Source organism: Physcomitrium patens, chromosome 3 (genome assembly GCF_059467195.1).
Source record: "Physcomitrium patens ecotype Gransden chromosome 3, ASM5946719v1, whole genome shotgun sequence".
NCBI classification, from domain to species: Eukaryota; Viridiplantae; Streptophyta; class Bryopsida; order Funariales; family Funariaceae; genus Physcomitrium; species Physcomitrium patens.
The window spans coordinates 18,744,150-18,771,394 of NC_143412.1; the positions used below are offsets into that span (position 1 = coordinate 18,744,150).

The 27,245-nt window shown below is 36.4% G+C and overlaps 4 protein-coding genes and 1 long non-coding RNA gene across 17 annotated transcripts; 2 read left to right on the forward strand and 3 right to left on the reverse strand.

Annotated features, from left to right (window-relative positions):
* Window positions 1-10,215: 10,215 nt before the first annotated feature.
* Window positions 10,216-15,169, reverse strand: LOC112280111 (uncharacterized). 7 transcript variants are annotated; one of them, XR_012217194.2, is made up of 8 exons: window positions 15,018-15,169; window positions 13,345-14,069; window positions 12,961-13,045; window positions 12,272-12,441; window positions 11,781-12,052; window positions 11,593-11,660; window positions 10,985-11,169; window positions 10,216-10,456 (listed from the first exon to the last, which is right to left on the reverse strand). XR_012217194.2 is itself a non-coding variant. In XM_090249117.1 (7 exons), the coding sequence occupies exons 1-6, from the start codon at window positions 13,730-13,732 to the stop codon at window positions 11,381-11,383; spliced, it is 1,044 nt and encodes a 347-aa protein (XP_090105243.1). In that variant the 5' UTR covers window positions 13,733-15,047; the 3' UTR covers window positions 11,031-11,154; window positions 11,332-11,380. The 7 variants fall into 7 exon arrangements, 4 of the variants coding, with proteins under 4 accessions (XP_090105245.1, XP_090105243.1, XP_090105244.1 ...); XR_012217193.1 differs by having other exon boundaries at window positions 14,890-15,048; XR_016502234.1 differs by having other exon boundaries at window positions 10,985-11,154; window positions 13,345-15,047.
* A 152-nt stretch (window positions 15,170-15,321) lies between these two features.
* On the forward strand, window positions 15,322-16,208 carry LOC141045203 (uncharacterized). Its single transcript, XR_012217196.1, has 2 exons — window positions 15,322-15,460; window positions 15,781-16,208. It is a non-coding gene; the product is annotated as an uncharacterized LOC141045203 (long non-coding RNA).
* On the reverse strand, window positions 15,980-19,709 carry LOC112280112 (transcription initiation factor TFIID subunit 14b). 6 transcript variants are annotated; one of them, XR_016502236.1, is made up of 9 exons: window positions 19,432-19,709; window positions 19,191-19,282; window positions 18,738-18,881; window positions 18,372-18,460; window positions 17,943-18,161; window positions 17,316-17,500; window positions 16,888-17,006; window positions 16,496-16,659; window positions 15,980-16,090 (listed from the first exon to the last, which is right to left on the reverse strand). XR_016502236.1 is itself a non-coding variant. In XM_024515182.3 (8 exons), the coding sequence occupies exons 3-8, from the start codon at window positions 18,849-18,851 to the stop codon at window positions 16,576-16,578; spliced, it is 810 nt and encodes a 269-aa protein (XP_024370950.1). In that variant the 5' UTR covers window positions 18,852-18,881; window positions 19,191-19,282; window positions 19,432-19,709; the 3' UTR covers window positions 15,980-16,575. The 6 variants fall into 6 exon arrangements, 2 of the variants coding, with proteins under 2 accessions (XP_024370950.1, XP_024370949.1); XR_016502235.1 differs by having other exon boundaries at window positions 15,980-16,210; XR_002969212.3 differs by lacking the exon at window positions 19,191-19,282.
* A 292-nt stretch (window positions 19,710-20,001) lies between these two features.
* Window positions 20,002-21,750, forward strand: LOC112280113 (uncharacterized). Of its 2 annotated transcripts, XM_024515185.3 has the most exons (2): window positions 20,002-20,793; window positions 20,995-21,750. In XM_024515185.3, the coding sequence occupies exons 1-2, from the start codon at window positions 20,592-20,594 to the stop codon at window positions 21,459-21,461; spliced, it is 669 nt and encodes a 222-aa protein (XP_024370953.1). In that variant the 5' UTR covers window positions 20,002-20,591; the 3' UTR covers window positions 21,462-21,750. The 2 variants fall into 2 exon arrangements, with proteins under 2 accessions (XP_024370953.1, XP_024370951.1); XM_024515183.3 differs by having other exon boundaries at window positions 20,003-21,750.
* A 1,344-nt stretch (window positions 21,751-23,094) lies between these two features.
* LOC112280110 (aldehyde oxidase GLOX) lies at window positions 23,095-26,424 on the reverse strand. Its single transcript, XM_024515179.3, has 2 exons — window positions 24,055-26,424; window positions 23,095-23,816 (listed from the first exon to the last, which is right to left on the reverse strand). The coding sequence occupies exons 1-2, from the start codon at window positions 25,356-25,358 to the stop codon at window positions 23,486-23,488; spliced, it is 1,635 nt and encodes a 544-aa protein (XP_024370947.1). The 5' UTR covers window positions 25,359-26,424; the 3' UTR covers window positions 23,095-23,485.
* Window positions 26,425-27,245: the final 821 nt, after the last annotated feature.

Sequence of the window (27,245 nt, forward strand, 5' to 3'; positions counted from 1 at the left end):
ATATTAAAAAGAAAAAATTTTGTATAATAGATACAAAGAAAATCAACAAGTTGTTGGCTAAGTGATTCAAGGTTTATATTGGTGAACAAATTTTAAGGTTGAAATAAATACAACTTATAGATTTTGTCAAATTAGTGCATGTTTAGTTTGACAAGTTGTATTAGAATAACATGAGGTAGTTGAGGTATATTTGATGAGTCTTTTTTAACAACAATCTTGTTATATCTTGTACTAATTGAGTGAAATGAATGGAATAGTTGTAAATAATGTGTTTATTTTGTCTGTAGTCAAAGTATCAAGCATTTTACACATCTAAATACCAAGCCTATCTTAAGTGCTCCTTGCATTTGATTTTAAAAAGTGAATACATGCCATTGATTTTTATTTTTTTTTTATTTTTTTTTTGTAAAAGCAATGCAAGTTCATGAGGCTCCAACAGTCCTTATATTTGTTGTTTGATAATACATTGCTGTTGAGAATTTTAGTTGCTTGTATTACTGTAATAATAAGTTCTTCAGCCTTTGAAGAGTAATAAGAACAATATTTGTTTGTTTAGAGATTCCTTAACTTGATAATTAAATGATCCACTATTTTAAAAATAGAACAATAGCAGGCCTCTTTATAGCCAAATATTCTTGTACTGCAACTCCATGAAGCTTAAATCATTTGCAGCCATTTTTAACTATTAAGTCATTTGGGTGCAAAGTTTTTACTTGAAAGATGAGGATTTGTTTCTCTTAGAAATATCTAAAAAAAGCAATAAATTTGCCTAAGAATTTCTTGTCTGATGTATTAATAAAAATAGATTGCATGACCAAATCTAATTGATGAAAATTATACTAGATTTGAATAATGCTAGGCAAAATAATACTATTGATTCAATTAATGATGTTTTAATTACTAGTAGTTGACACACAAATTATTTTTTTGTTTCCACATAGGAAAAATTATATCCATAAAAATAGCCACCATATCAAACATAATTTTGCTAGTATGTCAATTAAATAGAAAAATATCAAGCAACTGAATTTTTTCATAGCTCTATTACAATAAAATTGATAAAATATATTTAATTAAGATATACATTGATGTGGTGAATTTTCTAATACAATTGAGAATGCCTAATTTTTTTATAGTAATATTTGATAGAACTTGCAAGAAAATGTGTAAACCACTTAAGCATAATTTGGAACAACTGTGTTGTTTGTGCCTTATAAATAATTAAGATTACAATACTCTAATGTAGTCTAAAATAACTGGGTTTCTATTTGAAATATAACACTCTACAAGAGATATTTGATGTACAATGAAAAGTAGAAAAATGTCTTGATTGTGACCTTATAATCAAAGTTTTTGCCATTCTTGTTATTGAAATGTGATTGGAAGATACTAAAAGCATGTTTATGGATTATTATTTTGATGTCATTGAGATGAAATAAAACTTCTTAAACAATAAATTTAACAAATGATTTGTCTGAAAGAAATATAAGAGGCTTATTGATGTTAAAATGAAAGTTGAGAGTGTTGATAAAAAAAATATTAAAAATGAAACATAAAGATTTTTTATATTTATTGGATGTCAACTCTTGATATTAGATCCATTTTTTTGAATATTGCTCCAACAAATGAAATACATATTTATAAGTTTTAAAAGAATTAAAAAATTTAATGTAGGTTCTTGCCTTGTGTTGCCTTGTGTTCATGCTTAATATCTTCTCTTTTATCAAAATAAAAAAAAAATGATAAGACTAAATACTTTAGAATAAGCCACATCTGAAGTTTTAACCATCAATCTAAACTTTTTTACATGCTGTGAATTGAATTCTTGATTGCTTTATTTTAGCATATTATTGAATAAAGTTAATTTTGCTTTAAATACGCCCTCAAAAAAATTTCTAAGCTAAGAAGAATAAAGATACAAAAAACTAAAGGTAAAATCATTTCAAAAAATTATACTATATTTTTAGTAATAATTTTTTCAAGTAAAAATAAATACTTAAATAGATATAAAAATATAATTTAATAGATATAAAAAATCAATGATACATTTTATCTAAATAAAAATAATTCATAAGCTTGCTTTATAATAAATAAATCCTAAAATTATTTAATTATTTAATCTTTGATTAATACTTACACATAGATTGTTATAAGTATGAATTGAACTTCTAGCTCCATTTTTAAATAATAAATATTCTACACTCTTTGCAAGATTAGAAACATAAAGAGACATATAAGCATTATTGCATATGCAATGTGGTCAACTATAATCACTAGTTTTAAGAGAGTCAATATTTAAATTTATCTAAAATAATCAAAAAAATCAAAATTATTAATCTATAAAAATAACATTCACCAAATGATAAGCACATTTCCTTTATATCCTAGCATTTTAGAAAAAAATTTCTATTATTCTATCAACTAAAAATATAACAAGTGAGTTGATCATGACACGAAGAGATTCACAATCTCTTCAACTTAATTCAATAAATTAGCTATTGAATCTAATTCTTTTCTACACTTCCTATCAAAAAATCAGCAATTCTAGTGCACAACTCAAGCCTTATAATTTTTCACAAAACAAACTTTGAAAAATAAAAGATATATTACTCTCTTGAACCCCTATTGTTGTCACACAAAGTGTGATTCAAATGAAGCTATTTTTGAAAGATATGTTTGTGAGTCAAAGAATATTTTTTAAATACAAATATAATATAATAAAAATTGAAAGAAATAAAATACATAATGGAGCTTTTAACTATGAAGTAGGATAGGTAAATCCATGCCATTGTCATAGATAATATGCAAAAAAAAGTAGTTAATTTTATTTAAGGAATTACTTGTGAAAATATTTTTAAAATATTAAATTACATTAAAAAAATCATAAAATTATATTAAGTTATTTAAATTTGTATTAAAGTCAATAAATAATTAAATTAAAATAAAAAATACAAAACTTAAATTATGAATATTTATTTAATAAAAACTTATAGAAAAATAATATTCAAGAAGAATCTTCATAGAATATGAAAAAGTACATTGAGAGAGTGCTACATAAAGTTGACCATGGAAAAAAAATAGATTGTCATCGATCAAAACCAACATGCTTCATTAATTGTCCTTGGGATTTATTTATTATTAATACAAATAGAAGACAAATTAGAAATTTCTTTCTCTTTAGTATAAACGGAAGTTCTTTTGTTATAGAAGTTAAAGTGATTTGTAGAATAAATACCAAGATTTTAGCAAATTTATCTCTAAAAATTCTTGCTTCAAGAATTCAATCCATTAATTGTGTAATTATCAATCAGATTCCATTGCAAAGTCTTTGGTGAGGAGCAATATTTTTTAGTAGCATCACTATAGTCTCAATCTTAAGACAAAGCCTTGATATGGGCATTTGAGATAGATTAACTTGATGAATTTAAATGGGTAAATATTATTGTTGTTGATACCATCTTTGATAACAGCTTCATCGATGCTTAGATATTCTTATTCTTTTCTTAAAAATATGGCTATAATATTCTCATTAATATCCTCTACATTATCATTCAATGTCGATAAAATTATTTTATTTTTAAAAATGCATCATTTGCTACACCATCTTCTATCAGTTTTAGATAAATAATATCAACTAAAGACATTAGTTGTTGATCAACAATCATGTAATCAAGAAACATAACTACATTATCAAATAATAAGTTTTTACTATTTTCAATTTAGTAAGTAGTAAATAGAAATATTAATCAATAATAATACAACCATAAAGAATTCAAATGTACCACCATTTATATATATAACATGTATATACATTCTATATTTGAAGAAGCCAATTAGTAAATTTGATATCTATATAAAGTAATTTTGAATTCAACATCATGTTCTCTTTTAATATATGGATTTTTATTTGAAACCAAAGTATTAAACATCAAAAAGATACTTCTACAATTTCCTTTTAAGTTCCTTTTATAATTACTAGCAATATTTGCCAAAAATCTCTACCAAAAACTATTGTAGCTCCTTCAAATGGACAAGTAATATCTTAAATTTTTTTAAAGGAATGATTAACTGCCTTAGTACAATAATAATGTTGCATTGGAAGTTCATCCTAAATACTAAGTAAAATTTGACAAATAAATCGAATATAGTTGAAATTCTTAGAAATCGAACAAAAAGAGTCTTTTTTATAATCTAGTAGAATCTTGAATATAGAATGAGCAATTCTTCTTCCCTCAAGTAGCAATATGGCACTTCTTGATGATGCAAGATATATGACAATCTTTTGCATCAATTAAACTTTAGTTGCCAAAGTATTATAGTAAATATCTTAGTAGTTCTTGTAGATTTATTTAGAAAAATCATACATCCATGCTCTTCCATTATGGAGGCCGCAATATCATTATATGTTTTACTTTGTTCAAGATTCAATTATGAAACATAATGCTCCAAATTTGCTTCTAATTATTGAATATTCTATGGTCTTTCTATAGCAACAAATCAATTTCTATTAACTATTGCATTCCAATTCCTTCTTGGTTATGGCATAGGAAGAAACTATGCAAGTATTTTTTTGGAGACTTGCAAAATCTTATCTAGTAAGAAAAGTCCAAAATTCTTAATCTATTTTTTTGTTGAATTGCTAATTCTATGTTTTCTTTGCAAATAGGTATTGTATCATCAAATATGCTTTTTCAAAATCTTTTTTATAGATTGAATAGACTTAGTAGATTTTTATGCAATAGCAAAATAATAAATAATATTCTCAATTGAGATCCAATTTATATTCTTTATGCGTCTTCCAAACATTGTTACTACTCTCTATCATCTTCGAGCAATCCTAAAGCTATACATGTACTTTTAAATGTTGGATGGAAAATTCCATGAATAGTCTTTAAATGCTCAAATAATTATAGATCTTTAATGTATATTAATAGAAGTATAAAATAATATCTTTTTTCTATTATAAGATTTATAAAATATAATCTTTTAATAAAAAATCTTTATTTTTTTAACCTCCGCGTCTTTCTTATCTTGTATTCAATAAAATATTTTAAAAATTATTGGTATGTATATTATCTTATCATTAGAATTATTGCACACATCTCAAAAAATGAAGTTAATATTATCTTTTGTCTTTTAGTACATTCTAAAATTATAGCTACCTTGTCATTTGAATCATATACTACTTGATATATTTTTAAAAGATGAATGGCCAAACAAAGAACATTTGGTTTTTCTTCATGGATTTGCATGCCAAAATATCTCCAAGTAGCTTTTGGAGCTCCAATGTATCTTGTATACAAATATTATTTGATCTCACCTTATTGGTTTTTAAATTGTAATATAAGGTGATCTCGCTCTTATAGATGTATTTGTAGATATGCTTGATAGTATGAACAAATGCATATACCTCAACATTAATATAACAATTGTACTTCTGAAATAGTTTTAGACAAAATAAAACAACATCCTTGTTATCAACAACCAGTTCTTGAACTTCAAATCTTCTTCTATCATTTCTTCATCAATATTGAGGATATATATTGGTATCTATTGTTATTTCTTTGACAAATAACTTTGAATACAGCTTTGTACAACGATTATTTTCTATGCAAGGTTCTTGAGGATTTTGTATTCTACATGGACCATATACTATATATTATAGGATAACTTCAAATAGCTCTTTATTATTATCTTTATTTAGAAATTCTATAGAAATCATATGATCCACATCTTCAATCCATCTATCCAAAAAAATCAAGTTGTGCATATGAAGTAAACCTCTCTTTTGAAACTCAATAATATAAATATATGCAAAAACAACCAAAGATAATTCCTTTCTTTATATCTTCTATAATTGGATATTTCTTGAGCTCAAATATACATGTAATCAAATTTGATTGGTTACTTGTTTGTTTTATTTGAAGTAATTTATTTTAGATTTTAGACCATCTTAGATTTCCTATTATTATCATAAAAATATTCGGATGCTGATAAAACCTTGTAACTGTAAAATCTTAAAGTATTTCTATCATATGTCTTACACTTCCAATATGTGATGATGGAAGTAAGATTTTCTATCCTAAATTATATAATTCATATTATCTTTCTTTAGGCCCAATACTTTGATGAGTTACAACATCTACCAATCATTAGTACAAATCAGCATGTAGATTTCTTTAATTGCTCAATTGTTGCTCATCCATCAATCATAAATTCTTGTAATAGCTTTTTCTACACAAAATTGTAGAATATTTGGTAGGTCTTTAAAAATGTCAATAAGCAAAATAATCCATTTATATAAGGTTGTTGTTTTTCCAATCTTCTTATCGAAGACCTTCTCTTTCTTCAATAATATCCATTAGTATATTTTACATTCTTATATTAAGATGCCACCCAAGGATTCTATGTGGAAAAAATAGATATAATAAAAGATCAAATAAGTTGAATGAGTGTCATGAATCTTTTCTAATAGTCTATTACTACATAGGCAAATAATAATATCACAAATAGCATTATGCTCCAATACATCTCCAAGCAATATAATAGCAGTTTCTTCAAAAATGGTAGAGAGATTATATCAGCATCTATTGCTCTCATTCATGAAGTGCAAAGAAACAACAAGATCTACTTCTACTATTCTTTTATTCTACGCTTGAGATAATATTTCATCTTCCTATCTATATAATCCAATAAATGGATCATTTTCCTTCAAAACTTCTCCAATTTCTCACATAGTTTAGCCCAATAAACCACAATTACGACTCATTCTTCTATCTTATACAAATGATGTGTCATGGATATAAAATTGTGCATAAGTTGTGACAATACCTTTTTTTGATAACAATGCTCCTACTAAATAGCACAATTCTTTATTTATTCTAAAACTATATAGGTCATTTATTTGAAGCACAAATCAATCAATATTTGCATCTAAGGATGTAAATACATGTACAACATTGTATTGATAGATATTTTCTTGGAATTCCTCACCTCTTGCATCTTAATCCTTGAATAAGCGTCTCAAAAGCAAAGATGGAGAAGGTAGAGATGGTAGAGAAACTTTTTCTTAATGAACATTGTCCAAATAATGGCAACTTCCTTAGCAACCGGACTAAATGTTCATCAAATCAATGCAATGTGTTACAATGAGAATACAAAACATTCATCTTTCCTATATTATGTATGGCTTCAATACTTATAACTATTTCAACTTCTCTTTGTATTCTCTCACATTTCCTACATTGTTGTTGAGCAATTGCTCTTTGATTCATTGTTAAAGCTAGATTGTTTACAATGGTATGGATTCCACTAGACAATTGAAGTAAGCTTGTAAGTGTCAAAATTTTATTTCTATAAAATTTCAATAAAACCTTGTTACTTAAGTATGATTACATACTACCTGTAAAATAAAATGATGATGTACAACTTAATTAATCAAATTATAATGCCATAGTTTTAATACAAAAATATTTTATATCTATGCATTTCTACTAATTACAATTATAATTTTTTTTAACAACTTGTTATAACAAAAAATTCAATTTTTCAAAAATAAAAAATAAAATAAATATTTATTTTTTTATTAAAAAAGTATCATAATTTATTATTTTATTTTTATATATAAATAGATATATGTATATATTTATATGCATGAAGTTGAATATAAATTATTTTATATAAGAGCAAGAAATGAAATTCCTAAAATTTAATTTTGATACAACAATTCTTGTTGTATAATTAGCAATACTTCTAAAATTTCAATAAAACTTTATTTTTTAAGATTTTTTTTGACAATGAAGATATAATATAAAATATAATATAAAATATAATATAATAAATATAATATAAAAACTATAAAAATATAAATATAACTATAAAGATAAAAATTATAAAAAAAATAATTTTAAAGATAAAAAATATTAATATAAAATTATAAAATTATAAAATAATAAAATGACTTTGAAATTCCTATATAAATATATGTTTAACACTGTTATCCTAACTTTTGTTATAGAAGAGAGAAAGATGATAATTAAAGGATATAAAATGCATACATTGTAAAATTTTAAAAGTTAAATACAAAATTCTTCTATTTATGATGGTTTACAAAAAGTTGTGGTTTATAAAAAGTTGTGGTTTACAAAAACATTTAGTCTTCATACTTATACTCTAGAGTACTAAAAAATAATAATTGCTTAAATTTCCTTCTCAATTGACTTTTTAATTTAATTAACCTTTCTATTATCAATAGCTTATCATTTATAAAGTGTAATTTTGATGTGAATAAAAGTAAATTTGACGTGGATTGAATAAGTGAACTTTGATTGTTATAAAAATATTGCAAATAAATTTATTTTCTTACTTTGGAGCAAGATGGCCCAAAATATCCAATCCACAATAAAACTTAACATTGATTGTAATAAAATAAAGCCCAAATTTGAAAATTTGACAAAGAACACTTTTTTTTGTAACATCTTTACATTTGTTCATGAAAACTACTTCATAATTCATATTCAATTGCTTACGCATACAACAAAAAATCTATAGATTCAATACAATCATATACTTATTTGACTATATAAAACTCCTCTTTCAATATTGAACTAGTTTTATCTTCCTTTATATAAGTGCCTTGGTCAACTTCAATGCCTCAGTAAGCTTCAACAAAGTTATGATCAATGTCCATCTTACACATCAAAAAAATTATGTGTACTTTGAGCTATAGACCAAGTATGCTCCACATCTCAGCCAAGTATCACAACAATTGGCGTGAGAGCAAGGCATTGGTCTTGATCAATGATTAAGGAAAAGAAGTCCTTCTATGTTCTAATATTTTTACAAGGTCAATCAGACATTGTACTTTGGAGATACGTCCTAGCATAGACTCTCCCTCCCCTCTTTGGAACTATAATTTCTTACTTGCCCAATTACTATCCAGCATACTATATTGAGATCCGTCGTAGAAGATGTGTTTGAAGGCCTTGGTTTGGTTCACAATGACAAAATAATCCAATGTTTTGCAATCCAATGCTTCTTCTAAGGTCATAGTAGGCTCGCCATCATTGTTTCAAATGCCTAAGTCATATGCTACATTTTTGGAGTGAGCTTGTTACAAAATAATAAACTGCCTCATCACTCATATTAGACTTATACAAGTTACTAGAAAGAGAAATGGAACATGATTAATGGAATTGTGAAGGTCTTTAAAAACATAAACCATTAAATGCAATCAAAACCATCAAATGTGATTAAAACAATAAAATAGAAATCAATAATTGCGATTCAAACAATAAAATAAAAACCATCAAATGCAATTGAAATAGTAAGTTTAGCAAGGCAACCCGCCATTATATATACCATGAAGTTTACAATGCCTCATAATTCATATTCTATTGTCTATGTACATAATAATGAATCCATGGATTCAATACAATCATGCTCTAGCGTTGTCTTCCTCCATACAAGTGCCTCAATTAACTTCAATGCCTCAACAAGCTTAAGCAAGTTTCAGCAAAGTTTTGATCAACACCCCTTCTGCACATTAAAAAGCTTATGTGTGCTTTGAGTTGTAATTGAAACAATACGACAAGTAAAACAACCTACCATTATACATGTGAGGAAGTTTTAAATCTCTTGTAAATTCTATGAACCTCTTGTGATCAATTGTAACACACCCTATGAATTCAAGACAATTTTAAGTTTTTTTATCAAAACCAAGAAAGGTGCATACATTGCATAAGAGCCACCACTTGTCTCCTTGAATGATCTTAATATACAAATACTACTTTGTTTGTATGAGATAGAAAAAAATTATGAACTACCTAAGGCTATAATTATTAATGAAGATGAGCAAGATGAGATACCTAAGAGAAAGTGCCGAGGATGAAGATAAGTAAATAATAGGTGAATATAACCATTTATTATTATTAGATAAAAACTAAATTCTATTTTTAAAAAATTCATAAACAAATTTTAAAAAAAGAAGAGACTTAATCAATTTTTATAAAAAAATATACTCATTATTTTCTTTCTATTTTTTTCTATTATTTGTGATTGAGATTGTCATTGTTAAAATTTAATAATAACTATCACCAACATCCTATATTAATAACACTATAACAAAAAATAATCTTTTTTGTTAGTTAGTTCAAAGTAATAAAAGAATAATAAATTTAATATATATATATATATATATATATATATTCAGATAAATAAGAAATAATCCAACCATTTATTAAATTAATCCACCATATTATAACCATTATTTGAAAAATGGATCATCTTAAGATATCATCATTACAATCATAGCCTTTATCTCAATCCTACTTGTTTCTATCCCTCATTTTCTCTATTCTCAACCTTCTTTGTACCAACCTCCCTATTCTCAACCTTCTTTGTATCAACCTCCCTATTCTCCTCCTCTTTTCAACTTTCATCCCAATCCCTTTGTTTCCTACAATAAGGTGGATAAATTTAGTAAATAGGTGGGTTATTTCAATATTGTATATATATATATATATACATATTTATTAATTTTTTCAACACAATAAGACTTTTATCAATAATACTTAAAAAAATATAAAAGATCAAGTAGAAAAATAAAGTAGTGATATATTCAAATTTTCTTTGTCTAGCTTTAAGTAAAAACTTCTATCTTCACCAACCTTTCAAAAAACAAGATGTGAAGAATATGATAGTAATAAAAGTTGAAATGAACAACCTCAAAAGTCATTTTAAGTACAAATATACAATAAAAAAATATATTTTTGTCATAGTCTAGTTGTGACTGTATGTAATTAATTAAACGTTACATTTAATTTTTTTTTAAAAAAAACAAAAACAAAAAAAAACAAAAACAAAACAAAAACAAAACAAAAACAAAAAAAAACAAAACAAAACAAACAAACAAGATGAGAAACATTTTTGGCAGATACATCCATTTCAGATTATATTAGATGACTTTCAATGTAATTGATCTTACTTTACAACCACATGTGCAGTTTTCAAATTTCCGATCTGTAAATGTATACTCACACCTCCAACATGCATTTATTTCAATATTAAATTGTTCCACTTTTCCTGAAGTTGTTGGATAGTAGAAAAATAAATGCGGCTATGAAGGTTGTCAGAAATGGAAACCTATGGTCAATACTGATTTGTGGCACCCTGCAAGTCAGTATCATAAAGAAAGCGTAGGGCAATGAAACATATGTCAAATAAATTAGTATGAGCTGCGGCAGGAAGACGAAGATGGCCATAAAGATGGACTCCTGATTCAAAAGCTCATCTCAGTGAGAGAAAAATGTTCAAAATAGAAAGAATAGATACCTGGTCATCCACCTTTCAATACCTTCTGTAATGAGGATGCGCTTTTCTACTATAGCCTCAAATCCTCATTATAGATATTAGACCAACCTGAATGAATAATGTAGAGCGGCCTAAACCAGAACAAATCTGCGACTGTAAATGACTAAAGTACACCTACATAGCAAAAACAATCAAGGCAACCGATCTAAACCATCTAATATGGCCTTTTGGAATGTCTTATTGTGGAAAATGAAGGAGGAGACATGGCCACCTCTTACCCACCTAACTTCTGACCCTGGCCAAGCCTGCTGTAATTTCAGCACCGAGTGGTCCGGCACATATCCATCATCCTGAAGATTAGCAAGCCAGGGTATAAATTAAACGGATTAGGTGGTAGTGGAACTGGAGGAAAAGAATATCTCAAAGAGGCGAAGGGTACAAAATTGATAAGAGCAGACAAGAGAATTTACCGTAGCAGCCACAAAGATAACAGACTTGGGATTTTGTGGAGCAGGAAACTGTGTCACGTCGGTAAGAGATAAAACAGTCCGCATTCGCTCAACTACTTGCTCTCGTGTCATAGAGCCACTGAGCAGTTCATCACGCATCAGGACTTCCCAGGCAGTGCCATACTGCAGTATACCCTCGCAAAAAGCTACAGCTGCAGAATGGGGGGTTAAGAAGGGCAAGATCGCTACAGGTGATCTATGCAGTGATCCCACCATAGCAGCATGTACGCCTCCTGCACAAATACGATCATGGAAGCTTTCAGCCGGCGATGCTCCAACTCCATAACCAAGAGTGCAAACGATACAATCTGTGTATGAACGAAAACTAAATCAACTAATTCTCATGCAACATTGATCAGATTAATGTAACAAGAAAAGGAAGGCATTGACAAAAAAAAAGCCAGGTTGCATTCTCAAGCTTGTCAGAGGACGGGATGTGAAAGCCCATGTACCCATGCTAAGCCCGCAAACCCCGACCTTCTTGTATCCTTCTTCTGTCTCCGCCCAATACAAAAGAGCACGTGCTTCTTCAATAGTAGTTCTTCCCAGCAACAGCAAGTCACTCACACACAACAGCCTCGCTCCTCGTTGCAAAGGCGGCCGCCGTTTCCCATAGTAAGGACTGCAGCCATGATTCTTCAACTGTTTACATGACTAATGATGCTGATTGTCAAACCTCTAGGGCACAAGCGGCACGTAAAACATAAATCGTTCATGCAACGAGAAGCAGCGTATCATTTAGACAGTTCTTGTAAGTCCAATGAACTCATGGTGATAATTTCTCTGCCCCACCCTGGAACCCTACTGCGGCAGCGCGAAACTTGGGTGTACAATTTTAACTTCATATCCTACCAAACCTGGCCTTTGACAGCTCCAGTCTTCTATAAAATGTGAGTCTTTATCAATCTTTTGTTATCTCAACTGTTTGTACCTGCGTAGTATAGCCCTTTGACTTATGCTGCATGTTATTTGAATATGCACTTTCAATAAGGACGGTATTAAATTCCTCAACAAGATATGATATTTTGACAGACAACATTTTCAGATGCAAAATCAACTCCATATTGTCATTGTACGCACCAGTTGCGGCGCTACCTGAACATCAGAACAATCAATCAAGCAGGCGAGTCTGCCAATTTACCTTTCCAATACCAAAGTAGCAATATTCTTCTCCAGCAACGGACCACCTAATCGCAAACGTCGATCAAACCCGTGATCACCTGTGCCTGGAAAAATCACACTCGTATATTTACACATTCTTAAGCCATTCCAATACAGAGAAGTCAACCACTTGAAATTCCATTTTAATCAGTCGACAGAATCTGCGTATGGAAGGTGATCGATGCCTAGCTATCGCCTCAATCCGCCTTTATAGAGACAAGTGGACAAGACCGATAGTACGAACAAATTTCCTGTACCCTTAGACTAAACCACCACTCAACAAACCTCATGCGGATACAAAAATTGATGTGTATGATCAGCCACAACATTCCATTCGAACTGGATGCTTGTGCAGAAAGTATACCAGCCAAATGTACCACAAAGGATGTTTCGTGGATGGGAACATGGCGAGGGCTAAGCAGTCGCACACGGGCAGTTTGGCTCTCGATTGGCAACACCTGTTTTAGCATATCTTCACAAGGCGTGGTGAAAATGCCTTCCTGTAGCTTTGCTTTCCTAGACTCCCACACTGTTCGCCACACTGGATTGATTGCAGGAGGTGGCCAATGCTGCAAGGAAACTTGTGCCAGTCCCTGTGCTATCAGCTGCCTTGACATTTGCTCTAGAAGCTCCAACTTTCGACCGCCCCATCCACCTGAGAAGAATGGCGGGGCCAGCCGCATCCGGTGCATGATGGCTCCATACAGATGATCCAGCCAGTAATGCGCAGCTCCTACGTTAACTGCCACCATCGTCTTTCGTCCACTCTCTAATACTTTCAAATGCCTCAATTTGCAATATCTCCCTTCCTCATTATAAAGCTGGTTCAAACCAATCTTTGCGGTCTATAACAAGAATCAAGAGTAATCTCCAATCTCCAATCTCCAACTCCTCGGCACCGCCAAGGTGCCCACATGTCAGAGCCACGCCTAGATTATGATTCCTTGTAGCTTAGATTAGCGTATTTTGTTAACTTGAATTTTGAAAGTGGACGCTCAAGAAGAAATAAACAATCACTTGTGGTCCCAGAACCAGCCATGTGGATCATATCTTCGACTCTGTGTATCCACAGCTTCAATTCGTGCCGGCCTAAGCGGAAAAAAACCAAAGACAGGATTCATACTACTGCATAAACCGTAATTTGCAATGCACTCGCTCCTAACCCTTCTCGTCAAGCTATTCCAGAACGTAAAGAGCAATCAATCTGCCCAAGTGACAACGACACACTTCAACCAGAATTGCACAAGACGGCCATACTATTTATCAAAGTGACGCACCCTCTCGCGCAATGCAGGAGGTGGAGGATTCAAGGCAGGATCAGCTGGGGCTGTAAGAAGCCAGACAGGAACCCAACCAAAAAGCAACAGACCGTAAGAGCGATAGGCCACCAAATGGTTGCGATCATAATAAACAAGGAACAAAGAAATTATTCTTAAGCAGGCCTATGATCAATTCTCAGGGACCATGAGAAAATTTCAGCTGCTCCAGTGCAAAACCCTAGAAACCACATTTGTAATCCTGCGATCGAAAGCATTACGACTAAAAAAACTGCCAAAAATTCCACAACTATACCATGCAAAAATCGGCTACACAACTGAAAAAGCGCAATCGGATCAAGCGAATAAGAGCATGACTCCCGCAACATTGATCTCAAGTCTCTCATACCAAACAAGCGAACCATAAACCCTCGCCCCTCGCCTTCTAAAATAAAAAAAGAGCTCTTCAATCCTTCAACGAATTTCACAACTACTCCAAGCTCAAACACAACATAAAGGTGTCCAGCATTGCTAACTTAACACTGCAACTATTAGCGCAATTTATCACGTAATCGAATACAGACTCCTTTCCTCGTCCAATGCACACGAACCAACTTAAGCCTACACATTCAAGTGAACATCGAGAGCCGAACCTTTGCTAACTGTCAAAAAGTATTAGTGGGCGTGATAAAGCGCCGCAAGCAGTCCCGAGATTGGCAAGCGACATGGTGATGCGTCGAGTGGTGAGCAGTTCGGTGCGTTAGAGGGAAAAGGCACGAACCGGAAACGCCTACTTGGGAGGAGGCTAGGAAGATGACGAGCATTCATGAAGCCTGCGTGACACGCAGGATGCCTTATCCTTTGAACCGTCGTCTCTTTTCCGACTGTCTACAATCCACATCACCGTTGGCTCAGTATTCCGCACCCAGTCTTCCTCTTGAGAATATATTCTTTTTGCTTCCAGCATTGATGTCAGCGATGAGATGCCCATCAGTTGAGAGATAGAGCCCGATCATGATGCAGTAGTCACTTGAGGGTTGATGTATATTTGTTACTTGGGGCTGGAGGGACACACAAGACTCTCAAATATTTGCAGGGGCCCTCTTGCGCTAGTAATTTTATGGTGCTGAGATAGGAAATCGGCACATTTTACTGGGTGTTCGGGAGTTTCATCTTTTCGAGAATTTCATGCGAGATCTGTGACTTGGTCGACAGTTGCTCAAGGTATTGTACTTTGTACTCCACTAGTTATCGTATTTCCAGCGGTGGTTAAAAACGTTGTCACAAGACTTGCAGGGTATCCACAAACAGATAGCTGTACTGAGGGTTTGGATTACGATTCCTCGAAGTTGGATAGCTTTCAGCCTCAAGAATCCAGCCACAGAAAAACAAAACATCAGCAGTGATGAGTTTCAACTGCTAGACTTGTAAAACCGAGACATAATTCAATGAAGTGGGTCCATGCTTTCAACCCAGTAGTGTGGTAGTACCAGGACATCATTATCACCAACATACAATGCTGAAGTCATGTAGGGTGGAAACAGGTGTTAACTGCAACTTATGCTTATACTCAAGTATGCTTGAGAAACCATACTTCAAGGTACATACAAAGTTAACTACCAGGTACGGTCAAGTCAACATTGATGACCGATCGAATGCACGTGACTTAGTGGGCAGCAGATGTCGATTGAGTTCACAAGTTGGATTACATCAAGGAAGGTGATGAGCAAGAAATGAGCCAAGTTGTGAAAGTACAGAGTCAAAGTCCTTAATTTATTAAACTTGTTTCACAAGAGATGTGGTGCCCGCCTACAACCTTAAAGAGTTTATGTTACAGCGCTCCAAAAAATAAACCTACAAACAAATAAGCATCTCAACAATCTTGAATGTTGGAGGAAAATACCATGCTTCATTTTTTTGAGAACGTATCTTGCATCCCCTTTGAAGCTTGACTTGGTGCCAACTATCCAAACACTTACCCAAAATATATACGCCAACAACGAAGCTAATGTCAATAATCTTGATACAAATTTCTCACCTTACCGGCTGCCCTCCAGCAACACCTGATTAAGGATAGCTGGGATGAAGACCAGCCTGATATGCAGCAAACAGAGCGATGGACCAAGGACTGACGATTTGATTTCTAAACCGACGCTGCAGAATCGACAACAACTTCATCATGGTTAAGAGTGACTAATCTTATACGTTCAATTATTTAATTTTTTCACACCTGTAAGTGGAAATATAACAAGGTCTTACCTGATTATCTCAATGTACAGTGCATGCCAGGTCCTGCAGTGATTAATCAAATCCCAAGGTTACAGATTTGTATATACATGTTAACGCGTCGTGGCTCGTATGCGTAAAATCTCACCCTCCAATGAACCAAGGTCTTTCTTCAACTTTGCAGCAGCTGCATATACCTGCAACAGCAAATACAACCATGAGTTCATTATACCCACTTCAGGACACTGATCCAGCGTTCCCAACGCTAAGAGGCGCCACATTCAAAATAAAACCATGGGTACAGGAAAGAAAGGTTTGATCCCCAATACATAATGCGCTTCCCTGTCTGCATCCCTCGCACTAAAATATGATCGCAGTAAAGATTGAACAACAAGAAATACTTCTAGCAGAGTCTGTCGATTTACCTGTTGACGAACAGCTGTAAGAGAGTTCATATCCTCAGTTTCGGAATGTTTCAAGAACCACTGCGCAAGGGCATGATCCTTCGTATCACATCCTCTTCTTTCCAAGGAATTTTCTCCAACTGCCACAGTCCAGTGATTTTTTTTTTTTCAAAACAGGGACACTAACAGACAAAACACGATACAGCCTCAAGCATAGAATCGCAACAAAATTATAAAAGTAAAAGCAAGATTCTCAATCTCGCGCTTCGACTCTAGGAAGTTCAATTACTTAAAGAAATGGATCCTATAAGTTCTGTTCCAGGTAAAAAAATCATTTAAAATACCCTAAGTGTGTTGTCAAATTGTAGACACCTAGCAATTTGTCAAAATTGCGTGTTGATTAAAAAGTAGACACATTGATAAATAATCAAACACAAACAGTGTCGAACCTGGAAGAGCAAGTTGCGAAGGTGGATTCCCTGTTACTCGAACGGCAGGATGATTACGTAAGCGTCCAAATGATGCCTCCATGGGATCTGAAAGAACTATCTCGTCGTAGGACTCCACAACAACAGGCTTCTTGGTTGTTTGCGGAATTGTTTCATCGTCAGCATACAATTTCAGATGATGAAACCTGCTTGAAACCTTTCCAAGCATTAGATCCAACGACGCAAAGAATCCAGACGTTCTAATTCAATGAAAGAGCATGGGCTAACACGTGCTGGCCAAAAACAGTCTTACAACTTGATGAACCGTTTGAACAACTTCATGCATATGAATTTCAAATTTCAAATTTCAAATTATTACTTTTTAAAATCCTGCTTTAATGGCTAAATCGTTGTATAATAGCCCAAAAATTTAGAACCTATCATTCAATAGATTTGGAAAGAAAGGAAACGGAGCCGGAGCTTACAAATGACAACTCTATACCTCGCTATGCATATTTGGGTAGGAAGTACTCATGAACACAGTGATCAATTTTCACTGGAAAAATTAGACTGGTTTTCCCTCCATCATCCCCAATAGACTCCTACATTTGCATTAAAAGCGCAGTACAAGGGCAGAAATTAACGTACAACTCCATAGGTTTTTCTCCAACATCGGGATGAAAATAGATAGTGATACCGATTTCAAATTCGCCCCATCCTGATTCCGACAGCTCAAACGGAGCTGCATCTGCTGTTCTAGTGGGTTTCTCAAAGCTGGGATGCAGCTGGAAAACAACCTTCTTGATCAAGACACTCAGGTCTTCATTAGTAGCACTTCGAACATATGTTGTCCACTTGTGTGTGCTCCTGCAGCCAGTATTCATTCAATCAGCAATCCATCCAAACAAACAAACATTCGTAATAACGACTGCCAAAGAATGGGTTGATGTACAAAAAAGTAATGTTGAACTATGCATAGAGGTGGCGGGTAGCTTCTGAAATTCGTAAAGATATGACAAAAAATAGGCTTCAATCATACATTACAAAATGTACACGCTTAAGTGAACATGTACTTACTCAGCCGCCTTCTTCCCAAGCCAAAAGGAAATGGAGCCATACACGATAGGAACAGTTATCTCCACCCCTTTAATTCTTCCAACCATGGGCTACACACAAAACATACATGTGTCAGAAGACGATTAAAAAGACCCCTGTGAGAGTTAAAGTGCGCATAGACACAGCTTCCAGCAATGCCGTCTAAATTATGTCATGTACACAGATCTGGCTCTTGTCCATCGCTGAGAGTGTACCCTGGAAATTTTTTGACGTAATAGTCTTGCTCCGGCGTTCATATTCGAAACAAGATGCTACTTAGTGAATGACACGTAGTCTAGAGTAGAGGAATCAGAAACCCAAGTACGCATGAAGGAGTGGTTGCAGTACCTTCTTATCATTATCATCCACCAAGCGGGCAATTTTGACACGCTGCATTCGTTGAATGGCGCTAACTTCAGTTTGCTCAATCCCATACTTTTTCCCAACGACAGCTTGGGACATCTTTCCTCTCAGAGCAACTATTTCATTGATCTACATTCATACATACGACCACACATCGTATCAGACACACCTTTAAAATCGAATCAATGCCTGTGCTTATAATCAAACTAGACATTCGCGAAACTGCAACCTATGTTGCACACCAGCAAAGTACAATGATTATTATGCCAGCAGAATCGAAATTCTTGGAAGTCAACGTTTCTTTTCGCTAGAACCTATGTCAGATAACTTGTCGGAACTGCCTACTGTACTTCACATCACAGTTTCTTGTTCAACGGAATGCGTGAACGCCTTCATTGAACAGAAAATTTCCAGTAATCTACAGAGTTCCGGGGTTACATGTCGAATGTAGTATCTCCTTAGCAACAAGCAGAGACAATTTTCTACGACATCCCCTCCAGTTCACCACCAGGGAATTACATCACCCGTCCCTGTCGAGATCAATCCAATTCGAAGAGAAACCTTCTCAGTTAACACTCTACGAAGAATAAGCCAAGCCAATTGCCCTCATCCTCTTTCTCTCACCCTAAAACCTGCAATCAAATCCGTACATCCAAACGAAGACATTGTCGATGCATACCTCATCGGTAGAGAGGTCATGGAGACGACGCTTCCGCTTCGAAGAAGCAGTAGCTCCGCCGCTGGATCCAGCGCTCGTGGTGGACCCCGAAGGAACCTGATGTGAGGACGCGGAGGACGGCGGCGCGGCCATGCCTAGCACCGCTCGTCTGGGAGCTCAAAAAACAGTTCGCCTGACCTTTTTAATGCCAGTGGATGATGCCTTTGCAAAACCTAAACCAAAAGGACCGAACCCATCTAGCGCTGGACATGTAAAAACCCTAATGAAAAGTCTGCGCAGCCGACATGCTCCAAAATTGGTCCAAACTCGCACAATTTATCCTGGACTACTCCAACTTATCCACACCCCGTCGCCAGGTCGTGTCCTGTCACGGCGCTGTGGCTAATCCTCGGCAACTCTTCGCCCTCTGCCCACCACACAAACCCCAACAACACGACGACGACGACGATGACAACGAGGCCCCTGGGCCTTCTCCACGCTCATGGGGCCCCCTTGAAATCCGCCATGAAGCCCGAAGAGCGCGGGGCCTTTTCCCGTGTCGCGAATTTGCTTGGCAGCTTCGCATCGAACCTTTCATTTGTTATTGAGGTCATGGTGGTGACTTCTCTTGTCAATCTCGAATTAGGTCTTCTAAGTCGGTGATGTATTGTCCCGAATCCTCACAAGAAACCGATCAGACCTCCTGTTTCTAGTGTTCACTAGTGGTTCAGCTCCATTGTTCGATTGTCAGTGCTTAAAATGTAGCTGAGCGTCGTGTTGCCATTTTGTACACTGATTGTGGCTTATCAATATGTTGCACCCTTCGTCGAGGTTTCTGAGCCAGGGGTTGATCGGGATGAGTGGCGGACGAATTAAAGGATTTTTTTTATCCATAGCTGGACTGTTTTGCTATTAGGGTTCTGGGTTTCTGGAATAGTGGCAATGGCATCTGGATGTTTTGTGCTGGAGTTTGCGAAGTCGGAATCAGGCCGGGAAGCAGCGTGAGAAGATGGAGATCAAGCAAGGATTTCGGTGAAATTAGGGTTCAGAAAGAAATTGTACTGATGTCATGAGGTTAGTGCGGTTTGGACTTGGGGATGATGATGAAGTGAACCCTGGGATTTTTCGATTTGTAGCTTAGGGGCTGAGGTACATAGGATAGGTTTTGGACCCGTTGAGCGATGGCTGGAAGCGCTGCAGGTGCTCAAGTAGGGGAGAGTTGTTCAATATGCTTGGAATCCGTAACAGGAGAAGCCTTTCTGGATCAATGTTTTCATCGGTTTTGCTATCATTGCATCCTGCAATGGTCAGAGATGGTCATGGCAGCATCGTTGGCGAAGACAGGGGACCCGAAACGCGTTACGCCTCTTGAATGCCCGCTGTGTAAGACCCACTACACGTCAATCATTCATGACTTAGTGGCAGGAACGAAGTTTCAGAGACATTTTTTGCTTGCTCCGGATGGGAGTCAGTTCCGGTTGTCGGAGGCTCATCGAAGGCGGCTGGCAGTTTATGCAGCTCTCAAAGCGGGTGCAAGCTCGAAAACAGTATTAAACTCATCGACCTTGGCAGATTTGGATGCAGGTGTTGGTTCTCCTCTTCAAGGCACCAAAACACGGACTATCAGCGGGGTTGTGAAGGCCAACAAGTGGTTGCCGTGCTGGGTGCAGCGGGAATTGCAAGCACTGATGCAGGATGAGGATGTGAATATGGTGACTCATCATGTTGTCGGGGTGGTTCAGTCCCTTCAAAAGCGGTCTCGAGGGACGATGTTCCGGCCCGATTCTGGATCGGCGAAGGAGCCAAGCTCCAAAAGTTGGTGCAATGCAGTTGCTGAGGCTATGAGATCATTCATCTTTGAGGATGCCGAAATGTTTGCAGTCGAATTGTGGAAGTTTCTGGATTCTGGAATTGACATTGCCTTCTATGACCAACACCTTTCAGATTGTGCTGTTACTGCTGTTGCCGATGAAAACCAAGGCCCAAGTACTGTGGCAACTGCAGAGAATGCGAGATCAGAACTACTTGACGAAGATGTAGAAGTTAGATAGCATTAGTTGAAGTCTGTATCAATGTAATGATATGAAACTTCAGCTACGGACAATGAATTTCATTAGGGGCTCTTCGTGCCTATTTTCCTACAATTCTAGAATCTTCTCAAATGGGAATTGGCACCCTCAACTAAATTGCGATTCGCAAATGATTATGGGATTGAAACAAAGCTAGACCGTTCCACTTATAGAAAAGAAAAATAAACAGCTCTCTCTCTCTCTCTCTCTCTCTCTCTCTGTCGCTCTCTCGATATATATATATATATATATATTTATTTATTTATTTATATGTGCGTGTGTGTATGCTGCCCCTCCATAGAGCGCCACAAGCTGTCTGCTCAGCTTGAAATTTAACTTGGAAATGTTACGATATTACCCGAGCTTCATGTGGATAGAGGAGGAAAATAGGATGTGCGAAGATAGTCTAGAAAAGCTTTAGATGAAAACGATCCAGGTTTTTTGCCGCTTTTTTGTTTTTCTTGTATGACAATTTGGACGTAAAATGGAGATACTGGAGGGGTCATTCTTCTCCTTGAGCTGCACGAATGCGAACCATTCCTAAGCTTATTCTGAGAAGCTGGGTGCCTACTTGGGGCTCTTACATGCACTCCTACAGAATCACGAAGTCATAGTGTAAAAAAATTAATTAAGATTTAGACATTTTATTAAATTGGACTTCTCAAAAAGAAATTTCGCCGCATCTGTCTACTGTTGTTACTAGCGCACATTGCAGTCTCTGAGAAATGAACATGTTCAAAGCCTTCTTTTTCGTTCTGATTCCAGTCAATATTTCAACCTGAATATTTGTTTCAAATCCAAATCGAACTTTGGATTCAACCATGATCTTAATCATGACACAAATCTTGGATGTAAACAGAGCTGATTTCAAGCCCTAGAGCAGATGAATATTGCTCTGCGAAGTGATGTAGACAAATTCTAAGCATGTTTGTATAATTCCGAGCAGGTGCCCTCAGAGTGTTGCGAAGCGAGTTAGATGCGGTGCCTTATGGATGATATTCCCTTAACAATATTAATGGTTCCGCAGCTCGCTGATGTCCTGAAATTCTTGTTTCATACGAAATTCTCATAATCCTTGAATCAGAAGACACAGTCACTTATGCTCAAATGCTTGAAACTTCTGATTGCTCTTCACTTGCTGTTCGTGGATGTACACGAGAACAAAAAGACCAGTCATGAGGGTGGATTGTAACTCGACCAATGCTGTTAAAAAAGCTGTCCATATCCCTGCAAACATGAAAACTTTAGGGCACATGTGAATAAACGTTTGTGCGTCCGGTTCAAGCGATACCCAATACTACGTGACGAACTGAACGTTGCGAATGTAGCAAGTATCAATTGGATTAGGGAGATGGTTTGTAAGCGTCTTGAAAAACACAATACATCAATGACTGATGGTTCGCTAAGAAAGTGAGGAATTATAATACCAGGTGGTAGATCAGTCGGACCGCTCAGCTTGAAAGCCTAATTTAATGAACTGATTTAATGGAGTAGCCACGGAGAGCGGATAGCCACATCTTTAGGATTATCAGGCATGCAGCGTAAATGCATGAGTATTACATGAGTAATCATCTTTCTTGTACTCGAACCTTGTGGACTTTCAATCGATTCTCAGTTGTGATCGTAACCAAATTCTGAAATCTTTACTCAGTTCTGGTTTCTGGAAATAAACTGAGATGGTTTTATTTGTACAAGGTGTTGTTTTGTTTAAATGTTGCCCTGCATTTCTTTTTGTATTCCAAATTTTGTTAACCTGATTCCGCTAGACCACATCAGTTGTCTCGTGGACTTATCTCTTACCAACCGGATTTCCATGCAGCTCTTGCGAGACTCAGATGATTTCCAGCAAACCTTGAACGAGATGGACACAAAAGTAAATACTGGATATCAAGCTTGCAATTGTGAGCATTATCCAGAGCTCTTTCTAGTTGAGAAGCTATCTATGCATCAACTGCTGAACCTTGGTGAAGTTAGGAGAGATGAATGGATCCGAATTCGATGAATTTTCACCCAATTTTCACCCAAGCAGCAGTTCCAGGAATCCAATCCTGCACAGGCCACAGCATGTAGTACCCAGGGGGAGCTAATTCGGCAGTTGGAGGGGCAATCACATCCACGGCGAACGAATTTTGTGTCGCGGCGGAAGCAACGGGCTCGGTCACTTCGAGCTTCAGCATCCTTTGTCCCATGGCATATGAATGTGTGACGAATGGAGTACTCTTCATGTTCAATTCAAAGCCTCCATGCCGTTCTGCAACTGTGAATGTGATTGCGAATTTTTCACCATAGCCGATACTGCCTGGGGACTTCGTCATGGTGGGCCGAATGTTGTTGTTTCTGAAAAGAACAAACGGATTGCAAGCAAAGTGAGGCGGCAAGTAAACAAACAAACGAAAAAAACTTGCACTCTCCAAGTGTATCTGTAGGGCAACTCTCGATCCGTTACTAAAAAATAAGGAGGGAGGAGGAGAGGGGGATGTAGACACGCTCCACGTCAAGATTCTAGTTCAGTGTAGTTTAATTAGCCATTCTACATAACTGCAAACTTACGTTGTCGATAATGATGATTTATTACCTGGTGGAGAGATATGGAGGCGAAAAGGCGTCGATTCGCAACTCAGTGGGAAATCTGCCCGTGAAAGTGTAGTACTGGTGCGTGTTGCTTCCGGCAAGCAAGATTCTGCCATCAACTAGCAAATTTGCTGTAGAATGGTACACTCGAGGAATATCGCTCGCAGCGAGCGTTTCGAATCTGTTGCCCGCGTTGTAGGTGGCGTACTTCACAGGGGTGAGCACAGCATTACTAGCCCTCCCCCATCCCTGAGAACCATTTTCAGCGCCATTGATGATCAACACCTCGCCCATTGGCAAGATTATCATGTCGCCCATTGTGCGCGGCATAGGCATGTCTTCCATGGCCCATTTGGGGTCATTGTCTGTGACTACCATCCTACCACAAGTCAGCGAAGCGGGGTATTGTTGACGATAGTTGGTGAAGGCTCTATTCCTCGCGCCGCCGCAGACGAGGACTTCGACGACCGTGTACGAAGATGCCTGGTCAATGGGAAGCATTACAGATGATCCTGCTGATGGATAATTTCGAGGTTCTCCAGGAATTCTTGGAAATGTTTTCACCACTTTATCGGTTTTGTAGTTGAGGACAATTGAGTCGCGGTTGGCGAATATGTACAAGTCTCCACTGGGAAGGAGATGGACGTAGGGGTACATGTTATCACCCTGGGCGGAGTTAGTATCCTCGAGTAGCTTAAGATAGAACACACCTTCGTTTCTGTTCCTCTTCGGCACAAATTCATATGTGTAAGCGTCTCGACCTCCAATTACAATCTGCGTCTTCCCATCCGGAAGTATCTGATTAGTGGCGTACCACCTCCCTTCCGAGAGCTCAGTGCGCTCCTCAACCCAGTCACACTCATCATCTCTCCCGCATGGCACCAACGTTCGAATTTTTTTGATGCCCTCAAAATCTCCTCCTGTTTGGACCATGGTGCCATCACCTTGAAACTGCCCTGAAGAACACCAGGGATCGGTCTGGACCCATAAAGCCCGCACCGAATTACTGCTCGGGTCGAACATCACTGAGTGCGCTGTACAGTCCTTCTTCAAAGCAAGCTCGTCATCATTCTCCCGACATTCTCCATTAGGTAAGTCAATCTCTGACCTGCCGATGTTGGTGCGGTCAAGAAAAATGACTGTGTTATAGTGCGTCACTGCTGTGTGCATCGAAGCAATCCCCGCGTTGTCAAGCAGAAGCTCCCACGTCCCTTGTGCGTTCGTCAAGCTCGCGAGTTGCAGGAGGTACATTGTCCCCACTGCAAGAGCTGTCCAGAATTGATCGTGCATCTTGACAGACTTCAGCATGAGCTGATTTGAAGTGGCATATTCTTCACGAGGCTTAGAATAATTCTGCACCTTGACACAAAATCGGCCGCGAGGTGGATCCGTGACGAATAAGTGCCAATTCCGCAAACTGCAGCTAAGTGACGCGTCGATGAATTAGACTAGCTTCTGATGATCACCTCGAATGGTTCGATAACTAATTCAGAAATGGAGAAGTAGGGTGAAGGTCTCTTAATCCGATGATAACCACATAATTGGCCCTATATCTTTGTCTCCGTCTAAATTGTTCTAATTTGTCCTGAGAAGCAAATCGAAAGGTGAAACATCTGTTCTAACGAAGTCTGAAAGCCTCAAAACTTGAGTCCTCCCCACGCAGTAACGAATTCTATTATTTCAGGGACAAGACCTGAAAGAGTTGGAAGTTCTTAAAAAATAAAAGAAAAAGAAAAAGAAAAAGAAAAAACCAATAGCAACTAAAATTCACAATATCAGCTCTAGACTTCTCCAAAAAATCACGCGCTCAGCACTTGTCAACTTGTGCTCGTCAAAGGTGGTCTAGAGAGATGCAGCAGAGGGCATGAACAAGTGCAGGTTTCAATTGGGAAGAGACTGAAAGGAAGAGTGCTATTCACTTAAAGTAGCTACTACCTGAGCTGACTATTCCTCACATGTTTGGATACCGATGCGCTATGAATGAACTGGCATCTGACATAGATTGACGTAAACTAGTGCGAGCGGCTCATTCGCGAGTACGGGGGTAATAGCGTTCTTTCGACTGCAGTCATTAAAAGTTCAACCGAAGTGGTGGGGAACAGGTTGACACCATGACTCTTCAGAACCAGCGGCATTGCAGCTCACCGTGCAATTATTCTAAAATGGGATCCCGAGCCGACTTTTCACTGACTGATGTTTGCGTGGGGACGTCATCGGAAACAATGAAAAAATAGTTCCAAGCAGTCTCCGGAAGATGACACAAACAGTGCGACACTACTACGCACGTAAGGAACGGTACCGTATCTATCTCATTATAATGACTTATATTCAAGTGAGCAAAGACACGAGCGTATTCTGGGTCCCCGTGTCGTATCAGATTGAGACTGCACACGTTAAGTATACTGGCTCAGAAACTGAAGGTGGTATCCTCAGTTTAAATACAAGACGAACTTGACGGTCAGAGAGTTGATCAATACACAGTCGCGTGATAAAAGGAGGTCAATCGTGGCTAGAATCTCGTTACAAGTCCATAACTTGTGAAGCTGCTTGGCATGCAGATGAACTTATGTATTGGTTGATTAAAATAGGCCTAAGGATGGTCACTGTTCAAGTCTGCATCGAGTGAAAACATAGTTGTGTTTACCGGAAGAATGGTGGGTTCTAGTTTTTGCACAAGACCATCACACCTGATTTTGTGTGCAGTCTGGCCAACTTCACTGAACTGTTCTGCTACCATTATAAAGTGAGTTTCTGGATTAGGATGCAGGAATTTGGGACTGATCCCGCTGAAGCAGATGTTCGTCGAACTTCTTATTAAAGAACTCGTCATCAATTGCACGCCCCCCCACCACTGCCCATCCTGCTAGTTCACAGTGTAGTCATCATGCTCCACGACCAAAGGGCTCCTAGAACCTGAGCCACTCCAGAGGAAGAAACTACGACACTACAGTGCTTTCATCAATTATTGGTGTGTGCTTTAACCACAATGGATTACCATCTCCCACTGTTCATGCCCCTCCAACAGAGAAAACGTGGATCAGTTTGTAAAGTCTACAAGCTTGTGTTTGTGTGAGTGATAGAGTTTTATAATACTAACTTTCATGCTTTCAGACAGTATTTTTTTTTTCACGAGATATTAAGCATCATATAAGACGAGCTTTTTTCTTCTTCTTCTTTTTTTTTTTTTTTTTTTTT

What these genes read in the sequence shown, in the direction of transcription:
- LOC112280113 (XM_024515183.3), top strand. Translation starts at nt 20,592, where the DNA reads ATGGCTGGAAGCGCTGCAGGTGCTCAAGTAGGGGAGAGTTGTTCAATA.
- LOC112280110 (XM_024515179.3), bottom strand. Translation starts at nt 25,358, where the DNA reads ATGCTGAAGTCTGTCAAGATGCACGATCAATTCTGGACAGCTCTTGCA. An exon ending in CCTCCATATCTCTCCACCAG is followed by an intron (nt 23,817 to 24,054) that starts GTAATAAATCAT and finishes TGTTCTTTTCAG; the next exon opens with AAACAACAACATTCGGCCCA.
- LOC112280111 (XM_090249117.1), bottom strand. Translation starts at nt 13,732, where the DNA reads ATGGTGGCAGTTAACGTAGGAGCTGCGCATTACTGGCTGGATCATCTG. An exon ending in GCTACTTTGGTATTGGAAAG is followed by an intron (nt 12,442 to 12,960) that starts GTAAATTGGCAG and finishes TCATGGCTGCAG; the next exon opens with TCCTTACTATGGGAAACGGC. An exon ending in TTATCTTTGTGGCTGCTACG is followed by an intron (nt 11,661 to 11,780) that starts GTAAATTCTCTT and finishes GCTAATCTTCAG; the next exon opens with GATGATGGATATGTGCCGGA.
- LOC112280112 (XM_024515181.3), bottom strand. Translation starts at nt 19,563, where the DNA reads ATGGCCGCGCCGCCGTCCTCCGCGTCCTCACATCAGGTTCCTTCGGGG. An exon ending in CTTGGGAAGAAGGCGGCTGA is followed by an intron (nt 18,162 to 18,371) that starts GTAAGTACATGT and finishes TACTGGCTGCAG; the next exon opens with GAGCACACACAAGTGGACAA. An exon ending in TTACAGCTGTTCGTCAACAG is followed by an intron (nt 16,660 to 16,887) that starts GTAAATCGACAG and finishes TTGCTGTTGCAG; the next exon opens with GTATATGCAGCTGCTGCAAA.